General features: G+C 43.5%; 1 protein-coding gene across 1 annotated transcript; it reads right to left on the bottom strand.

Moving 5' to 3' along the window:
- Positions 1–455: 455 nt before the first annotated feature.
- On the bottom strand, positions 456–12,550 carry LOC306773946 (islet cell autoantigen 1-like protein). The gene is made up of 9 exons (XM_079263895.1): positions 12,520–12,550; positions 9,854–9,952; positions 9,687–9,772; positions 9,305–9,354; positions 8,933–9,013; positions 8,671–8,850; positions 6,389–6,670; positions 6,204–6,299; positions 456–3,317 (listed from the first exon to the last, which is right to left on the bottom strand). The coding sequence occupies exons 1-9, from the start codon at positions 12,547–12,549 to the stop codon at positions 3,199–3,201; spliced, it is 1,023 nt and encodes a 340-aa protein (XP_079120021.1). The 5' UTR covers position 12,550; the 3' UTR covers positions 456–3,198.
- Positions 12,551–12,594: the final 44 nt, after the last annotated feature.

The raw sequence follows: 12,594 nt of genomic DNA, 5'->3' as shown, positions 1-12,594 counted from the left end.
CATGGTCCCATCATGGCTCCATCGTGGCTCCATCATGGTCCCATCGTGGCTCCATCATGGTCCCATCATGGCTCCATCATGGTCCCATCGTGGCTCCATCATGGCTCCATCATGGTCCCACCATGGTTCCATGTTCCCCATCAGGACAACAGTTGTGTTTGATCACATTTCTATTATTTACTAACTAAATAAGGAAAGATTTACTATTATTGAAGTGGGGAAACGTTTCCAGACAGAAAATCTGTTTTAGAGGCTTTTTGTGGAGTAAAACGGGAAGGCAGGTGTCTGATGTCCAGAGTCATCTGACAACAGAAAGCCTTCTTATTGGCTCCCGGTGGGTCGTCCACGCCATTAAATTGATGCGTCTTTTTGGATTTTTTGGAAAGAAGCTTGATTCAAAGAAAACTCAACACGACTTTTTGCTCGTCCAGTTTATTGGAAATCAAACTGCCAAGTTTTCATCTTTTAACCTCTCTGAGTGAAATAAAAGGCATAGTTAAGTCAAATGAAGCATCTTGACAAATACATTCTTTTAGTGTGGAAATGAGGCGTGATGTGACAGAGGAGCTGCCGACCTGTCAGCTGCAACACACGAGGAACAGAAGCTAAACGGAACGTGAAAAAGGTTCATCTGGCTGCACGGAGCAGGTTTTACAGGCACACACACAAACTGAGGACCCACTCACACATCAGCAGCATCTTCTGCTCAGTGGAAAAGGAACCTGCATCAGGGGAGAGGCTGCCCGGTTGCCATGGCAACAGCTCTCCCTGGTTGATGCGGTTTTCAGAAACTAAACAAAAAGCACATTCTCAAAACACACCCAGATAAAAGTCATTAATTTACAGTGTTATGTCGTAGGTTGGATGTTTACAGTAGACTGCACAACCAAAGCAGGGAAAAGGTTTAGTTACAGTGATATTATTAGAAAATTATAACAGTTTTGATGCATCAGATTTATTATTTGGGAGTCGTATAACCACAAAAATCCACAAACTGAAGCCTTCTCATATTCCTTGGCTTTGGACTTGTGATTACAAAGTTAAAAACAGCCAGTTTGATATGTGGAATAAAGATTCATCAGCGTGTAAATGCAACAACAGATTTTAGTGTCTGTAATTCAGGATAGTACTCTCTGTATTGATCAGCTGCTTTACACTAATATCTAAATGCAGAAACTCAGTGAAACACAAGTTTACAGTCGCTGGTATGTGGGTTTTATACGACCTATGCGCATTGAGCTGATGGGTTGCCTGACACTGGCCTGATGTCCATAACTCACATTTAACACAGACTTCATCACAAAGACGGCGTTTTAGCTCCAGATTGCTAAATAAACCATCTGTGCCATGACCACAGTAAGTTTCCGCTCCATGTTAATGAGTTAGCATGCTACCGGTAGCATTCAGGCGATTTCATCATTGTAATTATGTCAATTTCATAAATTCTAATTATTATTACTATTAATCTTGTTTGTCATAAAACCTGTTTAATCCAGATTTTGTGAATAAATAAAAACACATTTCTTCAAGTGGAATTCATTCTTGAGGTAAGTTCCAGCTAACATGCTAACACGGTTCTACGCATACGCAGAAAACGCACGTTAGAACCGACTGATTAGTGTCCGATCTAATGTAAATAATTTACATTTAAGGTCATGACAAGTTATTCCAATTAGAAACTATATTTTATAGATTAATCCAACACAACATTATTCAGATAAATAAATGGTGAACTTTGGTTCAAACTGGTTTAATCTGGTTCTGCCAGCTGTCGCTTTGCTGGTTGGAGTGTGGAAAAGCATTTATTATAATCACACATAATATTTAACATAACGCCACATTTGCAGGACGGGCCAAAAGAAGAACAAAAATAATCCATAAACTAGCAGCAGGAAAGTTAGCATGCTATTGTTAGCGCTGGGATTTCCTGATTGCATTTCTAGAATTGCTTTGCAACGATAAATATTATTGATCTGTTTGTTAGTGTGGTTACGTTCAATCCGTCTGTGTAATAAGATTTATTCTTCCCTGTGCTAAAACATTAATTTACTATCAGATTTATCTGTCGCTTCACAACGGTGTCTGCTAACATCGGGCTGCCGCTTCTGTCTCTGCGTCAGGATTCCAGATGTTTCCAGGACGTTTTGGGACATCTGGATGGTTAGATTATTCCTGATCCTCTACATCTAGAGAAAAGTGTCCCAGCAGGAATGGTGAAAACGTGGCTGTGATTCCAGAAAACCTTTGCTTTGCTTCAGACAGGTGCGCTAGGCGAACTGATCCAGGCTTTAACAGGTTAAACGTCCCGACCCGCCACCAGGCATGACCGGAGCAGCAGGCCAGGGGAGACATTCAGACCAGACAAAACCAACAAGCAATGTCGTGTTGACGAGTTAAAAAACTTTGACTTGGACTCATAACAGGAGAGAACCCAGGCAGTTAGATCAAAGTTTTTATTGATTGATATTCTGATCGCTCAGATTGATCCAGCGGCTAACCTGCCATACAGCAGACTGGCAGCATCTCGCTTCTCTTACTAGAAGCAGTTTCCACGGTAACACAATTTACTGCAGCTGCAAAGCTCAGCCGGTTGGATGTTTAAATCTTTGTCACAGACTTTAGTTTTTAATGATTAAAATCAAATGTTGGACTAAACGATGAGCAGATGCAGAAATCAGATGTTTTTATGGTTAAATGTGGCGATTAAACAAAAAATGTCACAAAGCTTTGATCAAACCTAAACTTCCAGCAGCCGATGGGACCATTCAAAGCTCAGCTTCTTGGAGCCGGTTGCCACGGTAACCTGGCCAGGTAAGAAGCTCGCTGGTCCGTCCAGGTCTCCGCCTGGCGGAGGCTCGTCTGCGTTTCAGCAAACACACAGCGAAGCAACAAGACGGCGAAGCACACGAACCCGGAAGCCAAAACTTTCCCGCACCACCACAACCTGCAGCGCTCAACAGGTTGCACAAGGCGAGTGTGTGTGTGTGTGTGTGTGTGTGTATGCAGCTTAACAGCCTGCAGAGACAGTGAAGACAGTTCAACAATCATGTCAGCTGACAGTGGAAAGTACAAGGTAGTGTGTATACAGCTCCTTCACAAACGTGTGTGTGTGTGTGTGTGTAAAATCAAGCTTGAGAAGAAAAGAAAGAATCCGCTGCACGCACGCACGCACGCACACACAGACAAACACACACACGTTCAGGCATTGTGCAGCTCGTCTGCGGAGCGTCCGATGGCGTCGGGGTTGGAAAGAGGGTCGAGGTCTGCAAACAGGTTGAACCAGGCAGACATGTCCTTATATCCTCCTGAAGGTGCTGCTGCGCACACACACACACACACATTAATTTATTTTAATTAATGTTTCAGTTTAAATGTCTTATTTTACTAATGCGGGTTAATTCAATTATTTAAAGAAAATTCTCAAAAATAAAAATTTCCAATAATGAAACTGATCAGCTAACTGAACACTTAAAGATGAATTATTAGAAGTTTTGTTAGTAGTCAGTAGTAATAGTTAGTAGTAATACTAGTAAGTAGTAATAGTTAGTAGAATAAGTTATTAGTCAGTAGTTAAAAGTGGTAATAGCTAGTAGTCAGTAGTAATAGTAGTCAGTCAATAGTAGTAATCAGCAGTAATGGTAGTAATTGTTAGTATTCGATAGTAATAGTTCGTAGTAATAGTTAGTAGTCACTAGTAATAGTATTCAGTAGTAATAGTAGTTAGTAATAATAGTAGTTAGTAATAGTTAGTAGTCAGTCATAATAGTTATTAGTCAGTCGTAATAGTTATTAGTCAGTCGTAATAGTTAGTAGTCAGTAGTAATAGTTATGTCAGTAGTAATAGTAGTTAGTAGTAATAGTAGTCAGAAGTAATAGTTATTAGTCAGTAGTAATAGTTAGTAGTCAGTAGTAATAGTTATTTGTCAGTAGTAATAGTTATTTGTCAGTAGTAATAGTAGTCAGAAGTAATAGTTATTAGTCAGTAGTAATAGTTAGTAGTCAGTAGTAATAGTAATTTGTCAGTAGTAATAGTAGTCGGAAGTAATAGTTATTAGTCAGTAGTAATAGTTAGTAGTCAGTAGTAATAGTTATTTGTCAGTAGTAATAGTAGTTAGTAGTAATAGTAGTCAGAAGTAATAGTTATTAGTCAGTAGTAATAGTTAGTAGTCTGTAGTAATAGTTATTTGTCAGTAGTAATAGTAGTTAGTAGTAATAGTAGTCAGAAGTAATAGTTATTAGTCAGTAGTAATAGTTATTAGTCAGTAGTAATAGTAATTTGTCAGTAGTAATAGTAGTCAGAAGTAATAGTTATTAGTCAGTAGTAATAGTTATTTGTCAGTAGTAATAGTAGTCAGAAGTAATAGTTATTAGTCAGTAGTAATAGTAGTTAGTAGTAATAGTAGTCAGAAGTAATAGTTATTAGTCAGTAGTAATAGTAGTCAATCATAATAGTTATTAGTCAGTAGCAATAGTTAGTAGTCAGTAGTAATAGTTAGTATTCAGTAGTAATAGTAGTCAGTAGTAATAGTTATTAGCCAGCAGTAATAGTAGTCATTTGTAATAATAGTCAGTAGTAATAGTAGTTAGTAGTAATAGTTAGTAGTCAGTAGTAATAGTTAGCAGCCAGTAGTAATAGTTAGTGGACAGCAGTAATGTTAGTAGTCAGTCGTAATAGTTATTAGTCAGTAGTAATAGTAATTTGTCAGTAGTAATAGTAGTCAGAAGTAATAGTTATTAGTCAGTAGTAATAGTTAGTAGTCAGTAGTAATAGTTATTTGTCAGTAGTAATAGTAGTTAGTAGTAATAGTAGTCAGAAGTAATAGTTATTAGTCAGTAGTAATAGTAGTCAATCATAATAGTTATTAGTCAGTAGCAATAGTTAGTAGTCAGTAGTAATAGTTAGTATTCAGTAGTAATAGTAGTCAGTAGTAATAGTTATTAGCCAGCAGTAATAGTAGTCATTTGTAATAATAGTCAGTAGTAATAGTAGTTAGTAGTAATAGTTAGTAGTCAGTAGTAATAGTTAGCAGCCAGTAGTAATAGTTAGTGGACAGCAGTAATGTTAGTAGTCAGTCGTAATAGTTATTAGTCAGTAGTAATAGTAATTTGTCAGTAGTAATAGTAGTCAGAAGTAATAGTTATTAGTCAGTAGTAATAGTTAGTAGTCAGTAGTAATAGTTATTTGTCAGTAGTAATAGTAGTTAGTAGTAATAGTAGTCAGAAGTAATAGTTATTAGTCAGTAGTAATAGTAGTTAGTAATAGTAGTCAGAAGTAATAGTTATTAGTCAGTAGTAATAGTAGTCAATCATAATAGTTATTAGTCAGTAGCAATAGTTAGTAGTCAGTAGTAATAGTTAGTATTCAGTAGTAATAGTAGTCAGTAGTAATAGTTATTAGCCAGCAGTAATAGTAGTCATTTGTAATAATAGTCAGTAGTAATAGTAGTTAGTAGTAATAGTTAGTAGTCAGTAGTAATAGTTAGCAGCCAGTAGTAATAGTTAGTGGACAGCAGTAATGTTAGTAGTCAGTCGTAATAGTTATTAGTCAGTCGTAAAAGTTAGTAGTTAGCAGTAATAGTTAGTATTCAGTAGTAATAGTTAATAGTCATTAGTAATCGTTATTAGTCAGTCGTAATAGTTATTAGTCAGCAGTAATAGTAGTCATTCGTAATACTAGTCAGTAGTAATATTTAGTAGTCATTCGTAATAGTAGTTAGTAGTAATAGTTAGTGCTCAGCAGTAATGTTAGTAGTCAGTCGTAATAGTTGTTAGTCAGTCGTAACAGTTAGTAGTTAGTAGTAATAGTCAGTATTCAGTAGTAATAGTAGTCAGTCGTAATAGTTAGTAGTTAGTAGTAATAGTTAGTATTCAGTAGTAATAGTTACTAGTCATTAGTAATAGTTTTCAGTAGTAATAGTAGTTAGTAATAGTAGTCAGTAGTAATAGTTAGTCAGTAGTAATAGTAGTTAGTAATAGTTAGTAGTCAGTAGTAATAGTCAGTAGTAATAGTAGTTAGTAATAGTTATTAGTCAGTAGTAATAGTAGTTAGTCAGGAGTAATAGTAGTAATAGATAATAGTCAGTAGTAATAGTTGGTAATAATAGTTATTAATCAGTAGTAATAATTAGTAGTCAGTAGTAATAGTTAGTAGTTAGTGGTTATTATTCATGGTTAACGAGTGTTTCTTATACAACAGTTTTTACCCGTAGATGCTGAACTTGCAGTCCGAGCCGCCGGCTGGTTCTGACCCGGTGGAGGCTGAAGGGGCGGAGCCTGGAACATGGGCGGGGTCACCCAGCCTACGGACCACACAGGAAGCAGATGTGATGTGAAATATCTGGTTACCTGCTGCTGATCAGCTGTCAGCGTACGGCGCCTCCATCCTGACCTGTGGAGTTCAGACTATGGTCCAGTAGCTGGGACGGCAGGAAGCCGGTGGGGCTGGGGGGGTTGGAGGGGCGACGTGCCGCCGTCCCGCCGCTTTCTGCTTCCTTCTCTGGAACGCTGGGAGGCTCGAACATCCCGAAAGCATCCTGCCATTCTCTGCTGAACTCGTCGCTGGCTCCTGGACCCGGACTGAGCAGGTCTTGAAGAAAAGCCATGTCGCCACGGTAACCGTCTTCCTCCTCCAGTCTTGGCCCGGTCTCAGAGGAGGGCGACAGACCCCCACCTAGAGATGAGGGGTCGTCAGGTGATGTGTGACGTGAGAAGAGAAAACATAGCAGGAAAAGCAGCTGAGAGATGAAGGTCAGAACCTGGAGATCCGTCCCAGAAACAAACCCAGCATCCGTCCCACATGATCCAGTCTGAGGGTTTCAGAGCTGGCGGACCCCTCAGTGAGGTGGAAGACCCCTCAGAGAGGTGGAAGACCTCCTCAGAGAGGTGGAAGACCCCTAAGAGATTTGGAAGACCCCTCAGAGAGGTGGAAGACCCCTCAGTGAGGTGGAAGACCCCTAAGAGATTTGGAAGACCCCTCAGAGAGGTGGAAGACCCCTAAGAGATTTGGAAGACCTCCTCAGAGAGGTGGAAGACCTCCTCAGAGATTTGGAAGACCTCCTCAGTGAGGTGGAAGACCTCTCAGAGAGGTGGAAGACCCCTCAGAGAAGTGGAAGACCCCTAAGAGATTTGGAAGACCCCTCAGAGAGGTGGAAGACCCCTAAGAGATTTGGAAGACCCCTCAGAGAGGTGGAAGACCCCTAAGAGAAGTGGAAGACCCCTAAGAGAAGTGGAAGACCCCTCAGAGAGGTGGAAGACCCCTCAGAGAGGTGGAAGACCCCTCAGAGATTTGGAAGACCCCTCAGAGAGGTGGAAGACCTCGTCAGAGAGGTGGAAGACCTCGTCAGAGAGGTGGAAGACCCCTCAGAGAGGTGGAAGACCTCGTCAGAGAGGTGGAAGACCCCTCAGAGAGGTGGAAGACCTCTCAGAGAAGTGGAAGACCCCGAAGACAGGTGGAAGACCCCTAAGAGAAGTGGAAGACCCCTCAGAGAAGTGGAAGACCTCCTCAGAGAGGTGGAAGACCCCTCAGAGAAGTGGAAGACCCCTAAGAGATTTGGAAGACCCCTCAGAGAGGTGGAAGACCCCTCAGAGAAGTGGAAGACCCCTAAGAGATTTGGAAGACCCCTCAGAGAGGTGGAAGACCTCCTCAGAGAGGTGGAAGACCTCGTCAGAGAGGTGGAAGACCCCTAAGACAGGTGGAAGACCCCTAAGAGAAGTGGAAGACCCCTCAGAGAGGTGGAAGACCTCCTCAGAGAGGTGGAAGACCTCGTCAGAGAGGTGGAAGACCCCTAAGACAGGTGGAAGACCCCTAAGAGAAGTGGAAGACCCCTCAGAGAAGTGGAAGACCCCTCAGAGAGGTGGAAGACCTCGTCAGAGAGGTGGAAGACCTCTCAGAGAAGTGGAAGACCCCGAAGACAGGTGGAAGACCCCGAAGACAGGTGGAAGACACCTAAGAGAAGTGGAAGACCCCTCAGAGATTTGGAAGACCCCTCAGAGAGGTGGAAGACCTCTTCAGAGAGGTGGAAGACCCCTCAGAGAGGTGGAAGACCCCGAAGAGAAGTGGAAGACCCCGAAGAGATTTGGAAGACCCCTCAGAGAGGTGGAAGACCTCTCAGAGAAGTGGAAGACCCCTAAGAGATTTGGAAGACCCCTCAGAGAGGTGGAAGACCTCTTCAGAGAGGTGGAAGACCCCTCAGAGAGGTGGAAGACCCCGAAGAGAAGTGGAAGACCCCGAAGAGATTTGGAAGACCCCTCAGAGAGGTGGAAGACCTCTCAGAGAAGTGGAAGACCCCTAAGAGATTTGGAAGACCCCTCAGAGAGGTGGAAGACCCCTCAGAGAGGTGGAAGACCTCTCAGAGAGGTGGAAGACCCCTAAGAGAAGTGGAAGACCCCTAAGAGATTTGGAAGACCCCTGAGAGAGGTGGAAGACCCCTCAGAGAGGTGGAAGACCCCTAAGAGAAGTGGAAGACCCCTAAGAGATTTGGAAGACCCCTCAGAGAGGTGGAAGACCCCTCAGAGAAGTGGAAGACCCCTAAGAGATTTGGAAGACCCCTCAGAGAGGTGGAAGACCCCTAAGAGAGGTGGAAGACCCCTCAGAGAGGTGGAAGACCTCGTCAGAGAGGGAGACTATGTTTCCCGACCATCAGAGAGGAGGCTGAAAGATGGCTGCTTTACCAGTAAGATGCCGGTCAGCCAGGCTGGTCGGCAGGCCACAGAGCTGGTCTCCAGCCAGCATGGGGGGCAGCAGCTGGGGCTGGAGGGGGGGGTCTGCTGGGGGGTCGCACGCCATGAGCAGGGGGTCCTCATTAAAGTCTTTAAACAGGTTGGCGAGGTGTTCCGGGGCCAGAAGGTTGTCTGAGATGACATGATGATGTTAACGGTGTCCGTCCAGTCAGACGCTGCAGCTGGACTAGTTACAGATAAACACCTCCCTTACCTCCATCACCACCATGGACATCACTGCCATGACCACGCCCATCACCGCCATGGACACGCCCATCGCCACCAGTGCTCAGGTCTGGGAGGGGAAACAAAAGGGTTTACAGGTGTAAAGGTGTGTAGAAACAAGCTGTGAACGTGTGAAGCTGCTGATGGAAGGTCGGCCTCAGATCAGGAATATTAAACTATTTATATCAGTAAATTATAATAAAACCATCAAATATATAATTAACTATTTGATTTAAATCAGAAATAATAGTAATAAGAAGATGTTGCTTCGTCATCATTTGTTTTATTTTCCCAATAATTATCAGGATAATAATATTATGATCAGCAGTGATGATGCTGACCACCAGAGGGCGACACGTACCTGCATCACACGCACTTCCTGAAGGCGCCTCGTCGTCCAGGGAGACCAGACTGAGGAGAGACACCAGGATTAGTCTGATCCAGATCGGATACGGGGGGACTCTCTGATCCGGATCGGCTACGGGGGACTCTCTGATCCGGATCGGCTACAGGGGACTCTCTGATCCGGATCGGCTACGGAGGACTCTCAGAACCAGATCGGCTATGGGGGGACTCTCTGACCTGAACCAGTTCCGGTCCCTGACCCGGACTTACTTGTGAGTAAAAAGGCGCGTAACGTGTCCTTCCTGCCTGACGAAGACAAAGCTGAGGTGAAAGCAGGCGGAGGTGAGGACAGGAGGATGAGGAGGAGACAGGAAGTGATGAAGAGTGGACCACCTCACCTGTCGGTGTTGCCCTGCAGAGCAGTCTCCTTCTTCTCCTCCTGGTTCTGCGAGTCGGAGATTTGCTCCAGGGGGTCCCGGAGGTCCTAAAAGACACAGGTGTTACTTTGCCGTCTCCAGTCGGATCCAGTCAGAACCAGAACCATCTGGACTCCAGCCGGGTTTACCTTCAGCGTGGTGAACTGGTACGGTACGTGTCCCAGGAAGGCCTCGTGGATTCCTGACAGGGTGTGGGCCGTTTTCTCCCAGAACTGCAGCAGAGTGGTCTGACGCGGGGAAGACAGACATCTCAGGAACAAGCACGAGAGGAAGACTCGATGCGACTCGACTCGATTCTACTCGATTTGACTTGACTCTACTTGATTCAACTCGACTCGATTCGATTCTATTAGATTTGACTCGATTCGATTCTACTCAATTTGACTCGATTCGATTCTACTCGATTTGACTCGACTACTCGATTCTATTCGATTTGACTCGAATAGACTCGACTCAATTCTATTCAACTCTACTAGATTCTACTCATCTCTACTCAATTCTACTCGACTCGATTCTACTCGACTTGACTCGACTCTACTCAATTCGACTTGAATAGACTCGACTCGATTCTATTCAACTCTACTCAATTCTACTCTACTCGATTCTACTCGACTTGACTACTCGATTCTACTTGACTTGATTCTACTCGACTTGATTCTACTCGACTCTACTCAATTCTACTCGACGCGATTCGACTCCACTTGATTCGATTCTACTAGACTTGATTCTACTCGACTTGATTCGACTCGACTACTCAATTCTACTCGACTCGATTATACTAGACTCGATTCTACTCCACTCAATTCGACTCTACTCTACTACTCGATTCTACTCGACTTGACTACTCAATTCTACTCTACTTAATTCTACTCTACTCGATTCTACTCGACTTGACTCTACTCGACTTGATTCGACTCAATTCTACTCGACTACTCAATTCTACTCGACTCGATTCGATTCTACTACTCGATTCTACTCGACTCGATTCGACTCTACTCGATTCTACTCGACTCGACTCTACTCTACTCGATTCTCCTCGACTCGACTTGACTCGACAGTCATGAAGCAGCAGCTTCGATCCAAAGCGACTAGATGACACCAGCAGGAGATCTGGCAGGAGGAACATCACAGACTGGTGCTGCTGGAGTCCAGTTGGACATCAGACGGACAGACACAGGTCCAACTCTACGTCATGAGGATGAAGGTTCTAGTTCTGGTTCTGACTCTGGTCCGGGTTCTAGTTCTGCTTCTGACCCTGGTTCTGGTTCAGGCACGGTACAGACGTCAGTAAGAAACTGAAAGTAAACGTTGGTATCTGGTACGATGGGATGAGGAGTACTCTGTAGTACTGCGTAGTACCTGGTACGTGCAGAGCCAGTGCAACTACCACTGCTATGCAAACGACACTCAGCTTTTCCTCTCCTTCCCACCAGACGACACAACTTTTCACTGAGAATATCAGCTTGCCTTGCTGATATCGCTGCATGGATGAAGGATCGCCACCTTCAGCTCAATCTGTCCAAGACAGAGCTCATTGTCTGTCCAGCCGATCCTTCCTTACCTCTGCAGATACGTGTGAAGCTCCACTCTATCACACTTGTTCCTACGCCTGCTGCCTGGAATCTTGGGGTCATGGTGGACGACCAGTTGACCTTTTAGGTCCATGTTGCCTCGGTTGCCCGTACCTGTCGATATGCTCTCTACAATATCAAGAGAATCAGACGTACCTGACAGAACACACGACCCAGCTTCTGGTTCAGGTTCTGATCATCTCACGCATAGATTACTGCAGTTCCCTACTGGCAGGTCTGCCTGCATGCTGGTTAAACCTCTGCAGATGATCCAGAACACCACAGCATGTCTGGTCTTCAACCAAACCAAACGAGCTCATGTTACCAATACGTGGGACTAGATCACCAGCAAGACTCTTTTCCTCTGTTGTTCTACGATGGTGGAATGATCTCCCAAACTCTGTCCACTCTACAGAGTCCCTGTCTACTTTAAGAACAAGCTGAAGACTCAGCTCTTCAAGGAGACCTTCAACACTTAGTTTAGCTATATTTGTTGGAAAGTTGGAGAACTTAGCCCAGTTCTTTGTAACAAACTTTATGATATTAATTCATTGTATTATAACATAGATGGTATTATGGGGTGGGAAGGGAGACAAAATAAAAGCCTGGAGCCTCATGGAAGGACCTACGTCCAACTGGACAGTCAACCAGCACCTTCCTAAGATGTCCTCTACTGGTTGATTTCATGCTTGTGTTGTTCTCACTCTCATATGTAAGTCGCTTCGGATAAAAGCATCTAAATGGCTGCAGAATAGAATAGAATAGAATGTTGCAGTGTAGTACTATGTAGTACTGTGTAGTACTATGTAGTACAGTGTAGTACAGTGTAGTACTATGTAGTACTGTGTAGTACAGTGTAGTACTATGTAGTACTGTGTAGTACAATGTAGTACAGTGTAGTGCTATGTAGTACAGTGCAGTACTATGTAGTACAGTGTAGTACTGTGTAGTACAGTGTAGGACTGTGTAGTACTGTGTAGTACTATCTAGTACAGTGTAGTACTGTGTAGTACAGTGTAGTACTATGTAGTACAGTGTAGTACTGTGTAGTACCTGGTAGGTGCAGAGCGAGTGCGACAGCATGTTGCAGTGTAGTACTGTGTAGTACTATGTAGTACTGTGTAGTATTGTGTAGTACCTGGTAGGTGCAGAGCGAGTGCGACAGCATGTTGCAGTGTAGTACTGTGTAGTACTATGTAGTACTGTGTAGTATTGTGTAGTACCTGGTACGTGCAGAGCGAGTGCGACAGCATGTTGCAGTGTAGTACTGTGTAGTACTATGTAGTACTGTGTAGTAC

This window comes from Telmatherina bonti, assembly GCF_933228915.1.
Source record: "Telmatherina bonti genome assembly, chromosome: 24".
In the NCBI taxonomy this organism is placed as follows: domain Eukaryota; kingdom Metazoa; phylum Chordata; class Actinopteri; order Atheriniformes; family Telmatherinidae; genus Telmatherina; species Telmatherina bonti.
Note: the sequence above shows the minus strand (reverse complement) of the source record. Positions and strands in the feature narration are given on the sequence as shown.

Coding starts and splice junctions, on each gene's coding strand:
- LOC306773946 (XM_079263895.1), bottom strand. CDS start 12,549: ATGCTGTCGCACTCGCTCTGCACGTACCAG. Junction 9,773..9,853: donor ACCAGTTCACCACGCTGAAG/GTAAACCCGGCT, acceptor TGTGTCTTTTAG/GACCTCCGGGACCCCCTGGA. Junction 8,851..8,932: donor TGTCCATGGTGGTGATGGAG/GTAAGGGAGGTG, acceptor ATGTCATCTCAG/ACAACCTTCTGGCCCCGGAA.